The sequence below is a fragment of the Myodes glareolus genome, chromosome 3 (genome assembly GCF_982192425.1).
Source record: "Myodes glareolus chromosome 3, mMyoGla1.1, whole genome shotgun sequence".
Taxonomy (NCBI): domain Eukaryota; kingdom Metazoa; phylum Chordata; class Mammalia; order Rodentia; family Cricetidae; genus Myodes; species Myodes glareolus.
The window spans coordinates 85,394,560-85,412,976 of NC_142028.1; the positions used below are offsets into that span (position 1 = coordinate 85,394,560).

Consider the following 18,417-nt stretch of genomic DNA (forward strand, 5'->3'; position numbering starts at 1 on the left):
CCACAGAAAGACCTGGTGTACTTGGACCACAAGAAGCACTCTATTATTCCTGGATCCTAGCATTTTATGTATTTTAAAAATCTTTATCAAACAAAAATAAATTGATGGAGAAAACAAAGCTATATAGGAATATCTAGTAGGTTATATATGGACACATCCAGGCATATAATCGTAATGTTCTGGGAATATGCTCTTAGCATTTGACTGAGAACATCATGCTGCAGTATAATTCAGTTTTTAACAGTCTAACTTCACAGGTGGATTTCAACCAACCCTCAAAACATTCATGGCTCTAGGGAACGAAGAAGAGGGCTCTAAGGCCACTGATTTCTTTTCCTATTGAACTTCCTCTTCCCCTAATCGCCAAAAACTTTTAAGGTCTTCATAGTATATACTACCCAGAACTAAATGAAGCTAAAACATTTATCAGCCACAAAAAGAAATAAAATGAAACCCAACAGCATCTCACTGAGAACAGGAAGGCAGTTCTCTTACCTGACTGTTTTGTCGATTGACTCCGAGGAGGAAGCTGATCATGTGTCGCAGAGCTGAGTGCCGCAGAAGAAGGTCTCCGGCCCTAATACCTTGCTGTCACAAGGCAGTAGAATGACAAATTATACTCCCAGCTAGACAAAAGTTATTTTAAAAGTACATTCAGACATTTCAAGAAATCACTATGTTAAGCGCTGTATCTTCTATGTAGGGAATACTTGTTAACATCTTACACACCTCTTGAGCCTTACACTGCCTCCTGATGGCTGTTATGGAAAACCAATGACGCTGCCTTTCACTGTTGTCAGTAACTACACCTACTTGGGTCGTAATTATTGAAGTAAAATAAACCATTAATTTGGATTTATTAATTTGGATTTATTTAGAAACACTCATGAATCCACTACACAGAATGGAATCTAATATTTTTGCATATATAAAATATTTTTAGAATACAAATCTACTGCATTAGGAAAATATATTAGAAAACAATAATTTACCTTTTGTACAAAAGTGTTGAATAGGGAAAAGTATTGAGCACAATTTTTACAATTTTCTGGAACATCTTTATCCAAAAGAGCAAGCAGGACTTCCAATAACTGATGAAGGCTTTTTAACTGGCAAGAGGAAAGAGGAAATTAATTATATAAAGGAAGAGACAATAAGACAGACGCTTGTCACAGGATTAACTTGAAGTAAACCACCATAAAAACAGAGGGAAATTACAATCCAGTCTCAGAGTTAGATGGATTTATGCTTTGGAGAGCAAAACAGAATTATCCTTTTACCTTCTGGAAGAGTGTCAGTACTGTTGGAGAACTAAGGGAGAGTCTATTTTATTTCCTAGGTACCGGAGTCCAGGTCACGTTTTCTCCAGAGCTAATTTCTCTTTTCTCTGTCTTACAGAGAGGTGGTACCAAGGGGAGATGGGTTTCTGAGTCCCTCCCTCCACTAGGCTGCTCTTCACAGTCACAGATGCAGAGAATAAACACAGACACAGGCAGAAGGGCTAGAAACCAAGCCGATGGAGCAGATGGAGAGCAGCAGCCTGACAGATGACACGGCAATACCGACTCAACTAGGAACTTACTTGGAAGCCCGCTGACGCCTCATGGAAAGCTTTGAAAAACATTTTATTTGTTTAGAAACCATTTGGGTATGACATTGCTCTGCTTTCCCTCCCACCCCAAATGTTTCTGGACAACTCCCTAGAAATTCATCTGTTATTCAAGCATTAAGACCAGGCTCACTACTCTTATATTTCTCTGAAGATGGTATCCATCGATTTCTGGAATACCCCATCCATCCTGTCACACCCATTATAAATACAATACAAGTTAGCACTTACATAGCACTTCATTTTCAAAGTACTTTACAGTATAGATATAGTGGGTGGCAAGAGGCATAATTTCCATTGTGGGGAAAACAAACACAAAAATACATTAGTTGGATATCAAGTAGAATTGACTTTAGGAAGTAGCTTCCATGCTTATACCCTCTACTCCTTCCTTTTCTACTACCTGTTCTTCTGTCTTTAAAAGGTTGGTGATGTTCTATGGCCTAACCCTATCTGTAAGGAGACTGCACTAATTCTGTCTTTTTTCTCTGGAGTACACAGTGGAAGAAGGAGAACAAGGTAGTCCTTAGAGTAGCATTCTTGAAACACCTTAGACAGCTTCCACAGGAGTATCAAGGAGCAATGGTATTCAAGCTTTCTAAGCAGCTCCAAGTGACCTACTTTAGCCTACTTGAAGCCAGGTACGATTTTTTGCTTGATGAAAAGTTCTGTTGCTTATGCTGATGGAAAACTATTGCTTTATAGGATACGTAAGTCTAATGACTCCCGGAATTGAGAGGAGAACTTTCAAGACCTTTCTAAACAGCACATTTGGCTTCCTGTTCCTCTGGCTGAGCGCCTGGTCTAACAGAGCTTGCTGGAATAGGTGGTACTGGAGAACTAAGGGCCTGGGTGCCCCGACACTGGATTCAGAACATCCTCCTTCACGAACGTGCTCAAGGTTGCATAGTCAAGTCAACATCTAAATTTGAAGCATTCTGTCCTGTAGTACATGGATGCACAAAATGCCTGGAGTCAATATTTGTAAGGAGCCAATTTATTTTGAAACTATTTTTCAAAGTTTTCCATGTAGTATCAGCTGTTTGAAACAGCAAACTTGGGGAGTAACTATTGTACTTGAGAAGACTTAGTAACGGACTGAACAACCAGACTGATAATATACACCACAGACTTCCCCACAGGCTTAAAACCTTTGGGAACTGAAGATGGGAATAAACACCATAGTTTGGTTTATCGTGTGTATGTTGAATTAAGATTCAGAGAATAGGGTTAGGAAAAAGAGAATATTCCTGAAGGATAGAAACAACATTCAGGGAATGATGAAGACTGTGAAGGAACTCCCCTGCCCTGGGATGAATGACACTGGTTTAGCTATCAAAAGCAGTCGGATCAGGAAAGCAGCTTTTGAGGAAACAGTCAAGGATGACTCAGAATGTCAAGATTAGTGTGTCTAGACAATAGTCTCACAAATAGTTAGTCTAACAAATTCTTGAGAGAAGACTGGCCGGGGATGAAAATCCTAAATAAAATAGACAAGAGCACCTCAACTTTTTTCAGTCTCTATCTTGGTATCTGGAACATAAAGAGGGATGGACAGAATGCCTTCTATCTGGGCATGTATCAGAAAGTCACCACGTACACACACATGCACACATGCACACACGCACACATAGGCCCAGCCACCAATTTTAGGTCTTCTTTCTTATTATGTACAACTGAGAACTGCTGATAAAACAGAATACATAAAGGTTACAATGAGACTGACCTTATCCTGATAAAACAAGGCACTGTCTAAGGTCTTCTCCAGAATGGTGGCCACAGCAACGCGTACTTCTCTCACACTGCACTCCAACAAGAAAACCCTAAAATAAAGAGAAACATGATATAAAGAAGGACATAAGTATGTAACTCTTAGCTGCCCTGCATACTTCCAGTCTAATAGCCACGAAGTAAAATGACTCAGAGTTAGGAGTTCAAGCATCCCAAGAACTTCCAGACTCAATCACAGGAAGTGTGGCTTCCCTAGGTCACTCCATATGCTGTTAATAAGACATGGGAACCAGACAGATGAGTTCTGCCGAGAGTCGAAGATTCTAAGTAATAACTCAAATGTTGAAAGACAACAAATGCCCAGATGATATTGCACGAAGGCTTAACTCTTAAGGAATAAACTCTTGAGAAATACTGTGTAACACTAAAAAACTGAAAGTCTATCTAGAATGGGGGAGGAGGTCTAGTGGTAGTGGGCAAGTGACTAGTCTCCTCCAAAATAAAAACCAAGACAAAGAACGGGCTACTAGGGGATGTAAGTATTGAAGGTCAACAGTCACAAGAGACATATATACCAAAGCCAATGCCCAAACTCTGTAGGACAGAATCTGTACACACGTTCTGAGATATTTGGGGAGGGGTACAGTCTGAGTGGGAGTATAAGAAAATATGAAAGAATTCATATTTTTTGGTTTGAAAATATTAAGGTGCTTAAGCTGGAAAAAGCCAAAATCCTTTAAATGATAAAGACACATGTTGAAAAATCACAGTGAATTCTGTGTCTGAAACGAGCTTTAAAATAGGAAGAAAAACAGAGACTGGGATAGGTAAGAATAAGCTCTGCAAAGTTCTTCTGCCTACCTTTAATGTCTGTTTATAATGTCTACAATAAAAAGTCCTTACAGGAGGTAATGTGTCCTTTATGTTTGTGGTTTACATTTCTTTAGGTCAGCTGGCAAGCATTCACTATTACAGAACCCACAAAATCCTACATTAAAAATTTGCATAGAGAAGCAGTATGGGGTATTGATGTGAAAGAGGCCACCAGCATCTTCACACCTCAGCCACAGAGATATAGCTAACTATCCATTCTCACTCCAAAATGTGTAAAATCTGAAATCTTCAGGTAACAATAGACAATATGATGTCACTATTGGAAAAATTCTACGCCATCAAACCGTTTAACATATAAAAAGAGGGGCAATACTGCATAAAATTACCTCCAAATTATGTATATGTTAACATAAAACAAAGTAAATTAATATTTACATTTGTTGTGTTCCATTCTATGGCACATCACTATAAATGCAAATATCCCTCAATTCAAAGAATTCCCAAAATAGTCTAGTCCTAAGCATTTTAAAAAAGCAACATTCACCTTATGCATGCGCGCTCTCTCTCTCCCCCCCCGCCCCTCCCTGTGTGCACTAACGAGGACATTTTAATTGGAGTAATGATAAACTATCTTTAAGGCTGGCTTTATGGGCTGGGGAGATAGCTTAGTGAAGTGTTTGCCCTGCAAATATGAGTTCATCCCCTAGAATCCCCAGACTGTTTTTAAAAAAAAAAAAAAAAAAAAAACAGGCATGGTAATGCACACCTAATTCCAGTGTTAGGATTACAATGAGGAACCAGGTGGATCCTCAGGCAAATTAGACACCCAGTTTTTTTTTTGTTTGTTTGTTTTGTTTTTTAAAGGTGAGAGGCTCTTCTGAATATGTTCACTGCCTCCATACACAAGGGCAGCCAGGTACATCCACCCATACATACATACACACACACACACACACACACATCCACCCATACATACATACATACACACACACACACACACACACACACACACACACACACACACGCACGCACACACATACATAAAATAAATATCCTGGAGGTTCTAAAGAGAGAACTAGATAAAAAACCATTCCTTTCATTTACTCATCTTTTAGATTTTTTTTTTTAAGATTTACTTATTTATTATGTATACAGCATTCTCAGGATTCTGTCTGCATGTATGCCTGCAAGCCAGAAGAGGGCACCAGATCTCATTACAGATGGTTGTGAGTCACCATGCGATTGCTGGGAATTGAACTCAGGACTTTTGGAAGAGCAGGCAGTGCTCTTAACCACTGAGCCATCTCTCCAGCCCCCTCATTTTTTAGATTTTAAAAAAAGATTCATTTATTTTTGTTTCATGTGAATGGATGTTTTGCCTGAGCATATGTGCACCACACATGTCTGGTGCCTTAGAAAGTCAGAGGAGGGCAATGAATCCTTGGAACTGCAGTTAAAGATGGCTGTGAGCTGCCGTGTGGATGCTGGGAAATGAACTAGGTTCTCTGCAAGAGCAGCCAGTGCTGAGCCATCTGTGCAGCACCTGTTATTAACTGCTTACAACTCATGGCAACTGACAGTAATTAGACCTCATAGAAAAGATCAGGTAATCAACTGGGATGCTTGGCATCAGAAATACTAAGAACTACTACCAAAGGAAGACAATTTCTCAGGAGACACTCAAAATCAAGTCTGCCTTTGTATAAATAAGGTGCTGAATGAAATATTTTCTATGCACCTTTCAAATGTATAATCATTCTTTGGCACAGCGCTTGGGAGACCGATTGGGAAAATATTTTCAAACTCAATTATAAAATTGGGTAAAGTTATCTTTACTGTACACTTTAAAGAGGCAGGTACATAATAACTCTTTCAAGAAATGTATATTAGTTCTCTCTTCATGAGTCAAGTGCATTGTGTGATGTGTGAACAAACATTTCAACATGTGTTATATGGCAGGCATTCTGTGTCCAGTGGGGAACAAGCAGACTTGGTTCTGTCCTGAAGAAGCTAAAGCTCAGTAGAACACACACAAAAGCCTAAGGAGTACATAGAGCAACAGGACAGGTCTGCATCGGTCTTTGAGTATGTGCGATCTAAGCTGACATTTGAAAGAGCAAAAGGCAATTACTATGCCAAGAGCAGAGGGAACAATGTTCCAGACAGGAGTATCAGGCAGAAGAGGCTTAAAGTAGGTTAAAAAACAAACAACAACAACAACAAAGCAAAACAAAACTCAGCATGCTCATTGAACCTGTTAATTTAGGCTGGCCTTAAAAGGTGACTGACATCAAGAAGGAAGTGAACACTACAAGCCTGAGTATAAAGTGCAAAGCAAAGCTTTTGGATTTTATTATAGTGAGGGGAACCTAAAGACCTTTCATGATGGAAGTAATGTGATACAGCTGCTCCAAAAACAACACTTAAGTCTTCATGGGGTGGGAGGGGAGAAATGGAGATATCAAGTAGGCAAATGAGTCTCTGGACTGAGACAGAGGTAAAGGGAACATGTCTGAGATTAAGAGCTCTGGTCAGGGTTGGCATGTAGCTCACTCAGCACCTACATGTGTAGGCCCTCGGTTTTATACCAGTAACATTAAAAACTAAAATAAATATTCAATCAAATTTCTAACTTATCACCAGACTGTGCTCCCTTAGTAGGAAGGAACCTGTATTTCTCACTTTCTTGCTGTGTGTCTGTTTTAACACAGAAATACCAGAACACATTTGTATGCTGACAGAAGAGGTCGACAAGGTAAAGACAGGAGTTAACTGAAAGGCCAAGTTCCTTAGAGGAGCTTGCAAATACAGATTCATTTTGAGAGGCAAGGGCGTTTTATAACCTGGAGATGGAAAAAGACTATGGCAGGTGTGAGGCATGTGTGATGAGTGACCATTATAATCACTTTCTTAGTGACACCCCCAGCTAGTATGATCTCACATACAAAGTTTTGAGCCAAATCAGAGGGAAAGAAGAGCCTACCGGGGCCAAGGAAACAGGACAAGTTTTTATTAACATTGAAGGGGTAATGCTGGGCTCCTCATATCATGAGAAACTCACCAAGGATAAGGGAAGTTGACTCAGTAAGTTCAAATGAGAGTAAGAAGTAAACAATAAAGTGACTGCGGACTCTTGAACTGTTATCCAAAAAGGGAAATTATTCTACTCATAGGTTCATAGGTAATGCACTATCAGAGCTAACTCTTTTGGGGCCAGAATCTGAGAATAGATAGACTGTATAGTAATAGGGCTATACTAGTAGCCTCAGAATGAGTACCTGAGGAAAGGGACTTGCACGCTTCTCCTGAGCCAGAGCAAGCACTAAGGGGCTGTGTGTTGTGAGCACCTGTCGACCATCACCTCACACTCTCCCTGCAGTCCCTGAAGCCTTGCCAGCATCTAGTCCAACAGATGATTTTGGAGAGGCCTAATTTCCTGCTTTAGCAAAAAGCTTAAAATAAACTCTAGTCTGAAAAACGACTTCAAGCTGAAATGTAAAGGGTTTATAAGAAACATTACTTCTAAATAATAGGAAAGGATATAAATTCCTTTTAATTTAGAGATCCTGACACTTACTTTACCAATTCTCGTCCTTCAGAGCTAATAAAATACTCAACAAGCCACTGACAAGCATCCAAACTCTTTGAAAGCAATGCTTCAATAGTAGCAATCCATTCTTCAGTGTCAACCCTTTAGAAGAGCAAAGAGCAATGTTAGACTCCAGCAAGTAACCCCAGAGCAACGTTCCACAGTGTGACACATCTACCTGTCTACCTACCTGCTCCACTGTGGACAGGAACGAAGGGTAGATTAAATATTCAGCGACTACCCACTCACATTACTCAGTGTTTTCATGTTTAGGTCATTCACAATAACTCCCCCCCGCCTCCTCCCACCAGGCAAAAACATGTGCAGGTGCCTACATCTTTGATTTTACTTTTTTTCTTTTACATTTTTATCTTCAACTGATGAAGACATTTTGTTTGGCACAACTAAGCCTGTGTTACCAAAGGCTCACCTTTAAAGTAGCTTATGTTTTATATCATATTGCTAAAATCATCAATATGCTTGAAGTATAATAATAATGGTTCAAGATTTGGCCAGAGAAAATGTGGCCTGACTGTACTACCCACAATCTCATACACTCCTGAGACCCCAGTGCCCTCCAAAGAGTAAATACAGACAAAATGGAAACAGTACATGTAGATACCCTGAGTACATTTCACAAATGAAAGTAGCAATCGAATTCTCTACTTAACCCCCATGCAGACCTTAAAGGACAGAAACATGCCCTCCTTTTTAGCATCACATAATATTGCTATCACTCAATGTTCTTCTGGTTGCTACACATAATGAGGCTGCCATCCGTAATTATTTTTCTTCAAGAGTCTGGCTGAAAAATCTTTCCTCAAACCCAGACTTGAGAAGTGTACTCATTTCGCTAGTGAGAGCTCCATGGTCTTTCAACTTTAACCAGTTGCAACCCATGTCTCCTCTTTCTCCAGATATTTTTCTACAAACCACCCCTCGGCTCTGTCTCCTTCAGTCATATACAAGGACTAACAATTACTAATCCAGGATCTATAATGATCCAGGCACCTTATCAGGTGCTGGAGATAAAAACCAGTGATAAATAAGATGCAAACAGATATCCAGAGCTCGAACACGTCCTGGTGCAAACTCCTCCATGAACTGTTACTGACCACAGCCTAGATTTCCTAGTGTGGCACCTAGTGACTGGTCTTAATGAGCCCCTTACAAGTAAGTATATAACTAGAAAAATACAACTAACCAGTCACTCATGGGTGCCTTAAGCAAATTCTGCTTGCTACTCTAGATTCTTCCCTTCTGCCTAGGATGATGCTGTCTGTATTTCTTCCTTTCAAAATACTCTGAAGGCACCAATAGGTATGTATGATTTAGCCCAATTTTCAAAGATATGGAATTTATGTCTTGTAGCACACCAATTTCTTTACCAGTCCTTCTCATTAAAACTTTCTTAAAGATAGAGGCTGTGTCTTGTAAGCTGGGCACATCAGGTAATATTGCAGTATTTTGAAAAGCTGAATTTAAAAATTTATTTTTTCATCGAATTAACCGGTGTTTTCTGTAACAGACTAGTAAAACATATCACCTTACCTGAGTTTTTTCTTTGTTCGTAGATAAGTTTGGAAAAGGAACTGAATGGCAAGCTGCAAGCTCACCTTTGCCATACAAGGATAATATGGGTGCTTTAGTTTAGTCTGAGAGGGAGGAAAAGAGGATATTTTTCACAAGTCTTACAGATCATTACATATTTATATAGAATGTAATAATGACACAGATAAGATTAATATGAAAAACCTAATCTTGGCACTTAGGAAGTGAAGGCAGAAAGGTAAGATGTTTAAAGCCATTCTCAACTACATGGCAAGTCCTTGGAGACAGCCCGGGTTACATGAAATCCTGTCTCAAACAAAGTCTTGCCAGCTAGTAATAATAAACACTCATTTGCATTTCTGAAAGTTAAGATATCTTCATTTTTACATGAAGCCCTTTTAGAATAGAGTCTTTGCCCTTTTTTGGCAAATTATAACTGTACTCTCGACAAGAAAGTACTGGAATGTCATTTTTGAGTCTCACAGTATATGACCAGAGATTAGAAAAGGTTAATCCATAAAGCACAGGAACAAATGATAAGACCCACAGCCACTCAACCTCATAGTCCCTCAGAGTCTTAACATTTGGCGTGTGTAACGACACCACTCATAACCCATACTCAACAGCCCCAAAGCTGCCTGTATGTTAGTGTCACCCAGTAAGTAACTCATTACAGAAAATGGGCTTGGGCATCTAGCTGATGCTAACACCTGAAACAAAGACATCACTTTTTTTCAGTTCTTCAGTTACAATTAGCTACTTACAGCATTCAATGACGCTAAAGACAAAACAAAACTGAAATAGTCACTACTGTACACGTCTCTATTCTTCATAAACTTGAGGTTTTCATCTCTCACCATCTACAAAACAAAATCAGTGATTACTTTTAACAAACAGGTAAAATAATGTGGAGGGTTATTTCTACCAAAATGTTTAGGTAATAAGAGTTTGTAAAAAAAATTATAATTTATAATAACCTTTTTTCAAGCTTTGAATTTTAAAAAATGAATGAGAGAAATCTCCCTTTAAATTTAAGACACTGCAGAAAGGTAAGCTATCACCTGCTCACTTATCTTTTGGCGAACTCAGCAAGCTGTGTGAAGGGCCAAACACAACAACCTACACACAACATCTCCATTACCTGCCCTTTCCTGCACAGCTCTTCCTTCTGAAGGAGACTGCACACTTTCCTATCTAGCTTGGGCTGTCTATAGTGTGTAAGGTCTGGACATGGCAACAGTCTTGATTTTAAACCCTTGCCTTGTGAGATCCCAGGCCATCTCCTTTTTAAATCATATATATATAATTTATATTTATATATATATGATTTAAAAATAGGAGTAAGACCTCCTATTCTACAAGAGATTTAGGAAGTTTAATTACTTTGTAAAAACCTGTTTAGCCAGGTGGAATGGTTGCATGCCTTTAATCTCAGCACTTGGGAGGCAAAGGTGGGTGGATCTCTGTTGAGTCTGAGGCTGGCTTGGTCTACACAGTAAATTCTAGGCCAGCCAGGTCTACATAGCTGAAAACCAGTCTCAAAAACCAAACCAAATTAACACTTGTTCATGGTCTGTAGGATAGAGCAAGTATTCAGTAAATGATGGCCATTACTGTCTTAAGTGAAGTGAAGGGTCTGAGTCTTGACTTGTTCTCTCAGATAAATTATTTCAACAATGTGTTTCTCTACTCAAGGGTGATGCTGGCAATCTTGAGTGTATGTTCACTTCTGTGTTCTCACATGGCGGCACTATCTTACAGCCCCAATATCTATCACAGAAAACACAAGGACAAGTGAGGGTGATGAGGTGGCACATGAGGACAATAGCAGGGAAAGCAGTCAGAAGTACGTTAGACTTTCAATATGGATTCTGACATTCATCTTGAGTTTCTCCCTTAGAGAATTATTTATTTTCATTTTGTGAATCTGTAGTCTACCTCCATTTATGTATGTGCCTGGTTCTGGGAGGTCAGAAGAGGGTATTGAATCCCTGGAACTGGAGTTACTGGCTGTGAGCCACCAAGTAGGTGCTAGGAACTAAACCCAGGTCCCCTGCAAGAGCAGTTAAGTGCTCTTAACAGCTGAGACAGCTCTCTCTCTCTCCCTGTTTCTACGGTTCTTACCTGGTATATTCGAGCAGGCATTTTCTCGACAAACAGTCCTTTCTTTTCACCTTTTTTTACCAGCTTGGTTAGAATAGAAAGTCTGTCATTATTAGGCCTGTGGGGCCGAGGAGAGGACTGAGGTGAAATCTCAGGTGAAGATGGAGCTGACCTGAGAGACAGAGTCAAAGAACACAAAGGGGTTTTTGTTTCAGCAGTTTTAAAAACTAGGCACATTTATATACTGGGTACTGTACTTAAACATAAACTGCACACTTTTCTGATCCAATATAGTAAAGGCAAATTCACTAAGAATAAGACCATTAAAAAACATATTTCTGGTTATAGTATTATTATTTGTACAAAAATGCATTTAGTATATGTATATATACCTCAATTCTAGATTGAAAATAAAAATCTCAACTGTCATGAATAATTTATGTACATGTTTCTATATACAAAGTAACTTCTTGCCAGGGCAGTAAAGTCCTGGAAAAAGAAACAGGAGACTTCTTAATCACATTTTAGAAATTTTCTTAAGCTTAGCTAATTATTTTTAAACATTGAGCATTATATTATGAAGATTCTACCAATACCTACTAAAACAACACAGCAAGTTACATGGCAGAGAACTTACAGAGAGAGATCCTCAGCTTCCTGTCTTACAACGCTGACTCGACTTTTCTTTGGCAATACGGGGGAGTTCTGATCAGACACCCTTTGGTAGAAGAGCATGTAGGCATTCCAGTATCTTCGACGTACATCAGTGTATGGGTTAGCTATTTTGCAAGACATTAAGAGAGAAGTCTTGATAAAAAAGATGCTTCTTCGCATGATTATCTATAAAAAAGGGACTACAAATTCAATCTATTTACTAAATTTGCAGAGAACAAACCATAAGCAAGCATGGGTCTTTTAGAGTGTTGTCTAGAATGCAAGTTAAGGTACTTCCCCTTGAGGAGGGAGGCGGAGGGCAGACAACTTTACGACACTGCATAATAAATCACGTTTGGTAAGCATGGGTGCAAGAACTGTCTTCTGCAAGTGATCATTCAAATGGACATAAAATTCTATTGTCCAATTAGTTCTGAAACTCTTTTTAATGTTGAAATACTTTACTCATTAGTTCTCCCTAATGTTATTTCATCCTCTTGCTATATGTTAATTCCCATTGTTTTAGACTTTTTTCCCCCCAAGCAGCTTGAGTATATCACGTTTGGCTATCAAAAGAGTTGTCCAATGCAGAGTGGTCAGTCTTGAAACCATATACACAACACCAATAATAACGGACTCAGTAGGCTGTACTGACATATATTTGTACTCAAACATATACATATATACACATATATAACAATTATAAAGAAAAAGAGGCAACTTGAGTGTGGAGGAGCATGGGAGGGATCGAGGGAGGAAAGGGAAGAGGAAATGTAATACAATTCTATTTAGGAAAAAATATTAAAAAATAAAATGAAAATAATAGTTGTGGTTCTATAGCTGAAATAATACAAACAAAAAGAACAAATATATTTTTATATAAAGAATATAGCTTCTAATTTGGTAGAGAACTATATATTAAAAAATAAAATGAATGGAAACTATCTACTTATAAGTACTTACTTTGATCATAAACTTTTGGTCTATATTCTCCTCCAAAGCATTCATACTCCAGGGTCTCATCATTTAGGTCAAATTCTTCTATAACAGTGTCATTAAATTTATACCACTTTCCTTTTCCATACCCCCTAGGACCAGAGATCAGATAAACATAAGATTTAAAAACAATTATCTTCATCCCTTGCATTTATTAATACGTATTATGCACAGATAAAGCTGATGATGATTATGTAAAAACATCCAGAAAAATTTAGGATCATAGGTGTAGTGATTTTAGTCTCTAAAACTTCTCAAATCAAAGGAGTAAAAATAGTTATCCTAAGTTTAAAAAATCTGAAATGCAGAACAAAGGATAATGTGAATTTCTTTATAGCTGGGCATTATGTTACATGCTTATAATTCCAGCACTTCGGAGGCAGAAGCAGGATTGAGAATTTGAGATCAGCCTAGGCTATAAAACTGTTCCTTACCCACTACTCCTCCCCCAAAATTTTTTCCTAGGGCATGGATGCTAGAGATCAGCAGAGAAAGCAGAGCATACGTGAGTGTTTCTGTAAGAGACCTTACCGTCTGTCCTTAATGAAGGAATAGTAATGGCCTGCATGTGCCTGACCACTGTGTACAATGACACCAACAAGCTCGTAGTTTTCTGTGAGGGCAACTTTTTTCCGTGGGGATCCTCCACCTCCTTGATCCATATTTCTTCCATTTTCACCAACTTCAGAAGATGAATCCTGGCGAGCCATTCCTGAGACTGTGTAAGGCTCCATATTTAGCATCCAAGGAAACTATGTAAAAGTAAAAAGAATACATTGATGTTAAGTGGGACTATGCATAGCAGTACCTAGGAATGTCAGACAAAGTAAGAGTTGTGCTTCCCAAACAAGGGCTGACTCCTGCCTGCCCCATTCACAGGCCTGTGTCACAGAAGCATTTTATTTCACAGCCACGGTTAGAATGCCTTCAGAAATGAACGCACCATTTTTAGATCTGCCTGTCTTATGAGCAGCAGCTTTTCAAACAAGGGCTGCAGATTCCTCATGCTGCTTTTCAGGGACAGACAGGATGTAGAGGAATAAAAAGGAAAGAAAAGAGGGTCATGGTTGAGAGAAATTTCAGGGGGAAAGAAGTTACCCGTATTTGTTCATCGTATTTAATGGATCGTCCACTCTCCCAGTCAAAGCCAAATCTCATCAGGTGAATCACCAGCACACTAGGTAAAGACTTAATGCATGTTCTTTTCACTGTTATTCTCTAAGAAAAAGCAAAAACCAATTAACTCCCGGGAGAAAAATCAATGTAATGAATGTAAAAGCTCTTGGTACCCATGTAAAACAAATAATAGCACAATCTACTGGAAGCAGCAAGCAGGGCTTAATAATGAGCTGTATGCAGTAACAAGCAACACTAATACTGTCTCCTGTAAAGGACAGATGCAATACCTTTTCTTTACACTTTTCACAGTAGTATGCATTACTTCCTTCTAAAACTTCACCTCTAACAAACTGGTCCAAAGAGATTTCCAAGCTTTGGCAAGAAGTAACTCCTAGATTGAGAGCCATGAAAGCTTCCTCACGCTCGTATCTGATTGGGAAAAGACAGACACCCATGAATGGAGAAGCACTGCAGCTGTCACAATGCCTGAACTCTGACACACTCCCCAACAGACAGGAGAATTAGATGGACCTCCGTATTTTAAAATCACACTAACCAAAACATGATTTTCAACCAATACTTTAAGGTTACATGGCAATATGGAAACCGAAGGAATGTAGTTCATTGAACATGTATAGATTCACTAAGAAATAAATCTACAAGTCAGTCAACAAATTAACATTTAATAACTTCCTAAAACATCATTTAAAGATATTTCTCCCATGGTGCTAACATCAAAACCAGGGTTTTATAGCTGCCAGACAAAGCTGTACCACTGACCTACAGCCCTATCCCTAACAGTCATTGTTTAACATAGCAGTGGCATCTTCACTAACCTGTGAGGACAGTCTTTACAGATCTTCTGATCAGAATAGATGCCTTGGAAAGTATTCTTAAAAATTTGTTCTCGTCCCATTTTCTGTCGGAAAAAAAAATCAAATTTTAACTGATACCCCTAGAATGCACAGGTTGGTTTAAATAAAATAAATAATATTTTATTTAAAAATCTCAATTTAGCCATTACAATAGAACGAGTAACAATGGTAGTTTCAGCTAGAAAACAAAAGATGCTAGTAACCACCACTAAGAGGAGGAAGAGAGATGGGTCCATAAGAGCTGATCACGAGAAGTCCTCCATTATGATTCTGATGCTTCTTTCTGTGCTGTAAATTGCAAGGTAGTAGCAACTCTGGTAATCTTTGCTTTTTTTTTTTCTCAAGAACTGATACTATATAGCTCTAAGTTATTTTAAACAGACGAAGCATAATAATTGTGCTTATTAGTAAGATGTACAGTGGCACCTCTGGGCAAGTCTGTCACATGTTTTATTGGGAAAGGCAGAAAGCTTTTAATGTAAGCATCACCATAAATAATATTCTATCTAGTCCTTTTGTCCTTTTGCCAGAGAAGTCTCCCAGTCCCCAGAACTGCCTCCAGGGGACAATCACTTTACTGGGCACTCTGCAGCCAGACTACCTCTAGAGACATTGCAAAAAATGCACATGCATGAATGGGCATTTATCCTGTAGTATAGATTAAAGAACTACATTGCTTTATCAGCTTATATGAATATAGACTACTACTCCAACAACATATATGCATTCACTTTAAATGCTGAAGAATGAATAGTAGCTGTGATGGTCAAGATGACGACTTTCTGGTGTGTGAGTTTCAGTGAACCTTAAGGCACCGTTCCTATATTATAAATAGCTGAAGGAAACCAGAGGGCAATGGAGGTCAGGTCTTCATTACCTTGAGATATTCATCCATCTGATCAATGAGACTAGTGAAGAACTCATATGCATCCTGCTGCTCTCTCACATAGAGCTCCTTGTTCCACATCTTGAAAATCTGTACAGCAAGAATTAAATAGGTCCTTAAAGGGAAGGCAGCACGCTCTCAACATAACACACAGAATCACATAAGTGTCTCTGAAAGATGAGTTTGCAATTAGGATGAGGATGTTTTTATTGGCATAGACAGGCTTGTATTCTGCCACCTGTGCATTTTCTTGGTTCTTTATTTCACAGCAAGTTTCTGAAACCAGAAGTGGGTTCAGGGTGCGTCCTTAGACTACACAATAGAAAGTGTCTCTCTTAGACATGACCACTGCTCTGGGAGGCAGAATGCAGCAGTGTCCTTTATTTGGAGGCACTAGTGATATAAGCACAAGTTCAGAGAGATGATCTAAATCACTATTTTAAGATGTATTTCCATTATTATTTTAAATTATAAGTCTGTATCAATGTATCTGTGTGAACGTGTGCATGTGAGTGCAGAGCTCAGAGCTATCAGACCCCCTGCTGCTAGAGATGTAGGTGGTTGTGAGTTGCCTGGTGTGGGTTCTGGGAACCAAACCTGCATTTCTGCAAAAGCAGTATAGTATAACTGCTGAGCCACCTCGTTAGCCCCTTTAAACAATGGTTTAAAGAACTAAAATAAGAATTATAAGAAACAGTCAAAACAAATAAGCAGACCCTCAGGAATTACGAATGACTGTGTTTTAATGATCTAATCACTTGAAAGTACCAATGTGCTGAACACTCAAATCTTTGATAGGCTGTTAGTGATGACAAAAAAACTATTATCACTAGAGAAGGAAGTAGAGCCAAAGTCTAAATATTATCTAACATCCAATCTACAGTTACTATTAATACCTTCCAGAAGTTCTCAGGCACATAATACTGCAGCTTGCTTTCCATCAAATGTCCAAAGAGAGACTGAACTTGGTAAAAGACACTGTCATCTGGATTGTCTGTGTCATCATCCACTGAGAGAAGAGACTACGAAGAGAAGCATGATTAAATGAGAAGCTTGACTGCGTCACATGAACCCAGAACACGCACACGTGAGCACCCGCTAAGGAGTGTCTGATATGAGACAGCCCTGTAGATGTTTAGTTTCATCATTTCCTAGTTGGTGTGATCAAGGGTAAAGTTCTTCTTTAAGTTCTATTTTATTACGAAAAACTGGAGCTGGTGAGGCTCTTAAGACACAAATGCTACATGATAATTATGGAATATTCTTAAACTACTGCATATTACCCCACAAGTTGAGACTATACTAATAAAAAGCACTGAAAATAGTCACATATTCTAAAATATTAAGTACAACTTCATAGAATGGTTGAGAATTTTGTATGTAAAAAATTATATTTGGTCAAATAACCAATTAAAATAACATATTTACAAAAATGTGTGACTGTAACATCTTTACCAATTCCAGAAGAATTTTTAACCACAGCTACAAACCCAAGAAACAATAATTAAGCATGGAACAATTTGCAGACTATCCATCCATCCTCTCTCCTGACAAACAGGACAGGAAATCACCTCAGGAAGTCCGGGCTGCATGTACAGCTGCTGGAAGACTGCATTCATGTAACAAGTGGCACCACCATTCCTGAGCCCCACAAACCCTGAACTGGATCTGCTGTCCACTGGGGGAAGGTACTGGGAAAGAAAGGAACACACAGTGGGGAGGAGAATGAGTACTCTACTTTAGCACACTTCCAAACAGTCATTTAGAATGATGGAGAAGAAAAAGGAGTAGACTCAAATTTATCCATCTAGCAGGGTATGAAACTAAACCAATAGAACCTATGTTCCTCAAGTACCTGTGTTAGGCATTGGTGAGAAGACAAAATATAATGGTCTTAATGTTTCTTTTCTGTTTATAAAATATGTGGCACAAAGCACGTGTTAGCTCATCTGTATAGACCTGCATTCATTCACTTATCATCAATGAGTGCTTATTAGGGGCCTACCATGGGCCGGGCACTGTACCAGGGAGTAAGAGAGAACAGGAATGTACTGTTCATGGTCCCTGATCTCCAAGAGCTTACAATCTAGTTGTGTAAGCTTTATGGCATTAATCAAGCAGGTACATTAGATGCCTACAACAACTGACATAGTTTTCTGAGTAAAGGAACAATATTCCAGAAAGTATTTATCATGAGGAACTCTGCAGTCAAGGAAGGTTTGTATTCTTTTTTATACAAGGTAATGTTCTTCTATTAAACTTTTTCTAGTAAGCATACAAATAAAATGACAGAAAAACACCCATCGTTTTACTTACAAACGTTATCAAATAATGCAGATCACAACACAGTGCTTTTCGGGGTAGAAAGGATCCAGATGCAGCACCTTAGCTAATGTTCAACACAGCACCTCTCCACGTGGAAAGGGTAGTGTAATTACACGTGGAAATGGGAGTGCCCCAGAAGCGCGGC

At 38.8% G+C, this 18,417-nt stretch overlaps 1 protein-coding gene across 3 annotated transcripts in view; it reads right to left on the reverse strand.

Moving 5' to 3' along the window:
• Usp24 (ubiquitin specific peptidase 24) overlaps positions 1-18,417 on the reverse strand; it is a 138,713-nt gene that overhangs the window by 15,741 nt on the left and 104,555 nt on the right. For all 3 annotated transcript variants that reach the window (XM_085686349.2, XM_085686351.2, XM_085686348.2), the window contains exons 43-58: positions 17,519-17,638; positions 16,844-16,969; positions 15,939-16,037; positions 15,023-15,105; positions 14,474-14,615; positions 14,166-14,285; positions 13,599-13,819; positions 13,035-13,159; positions 12,055-12,196; positions 11,439-11,589; positions 10,079-10,174; positions 9,315-9,418; positions 7,752-7,865; positions 3,336-3,432; positions 993-1,109; positions 496-588 (exon numbers count right to left, since the gene is read on the reverse strand). In XM_085686349.2, the coding sequence (XP_085542475.1) occupies positions 496-588; positions 993-1,109; positions 3,336-3,432; positions 7,752-7,865; positions 9,315-9,418; positions 10,079-10,174; positions 11,439-11,589; positions 12,055-12,196; positions 13,035-13,159; positions 13,599-13,819; positions 14,166-14,285; positions 14,474-14,615; positions 15,023-15,105; positions 15,939-16,037; positions 16,844-16,969; positions 17,519-17,638 (1,950 nt within the window). The remainder of the gene's footprint in view (positions 1-495; positions 589-992; positions 1,110-3,335; positions 3,433-7,751; positions 7,866-9,314; positions 9,419-10,078; positions 10,175-11,438; positions 11,590-12,054; positions 12,197-13,034; positions 13,160-13,598; positions 13,820-14,165; positions 14,286-14,473; positions 14,616-15,022; positions 15,106-15,938; positions 16,038-16,843; positions 16,970-17,518; positions 17,639-18,417) is intronic.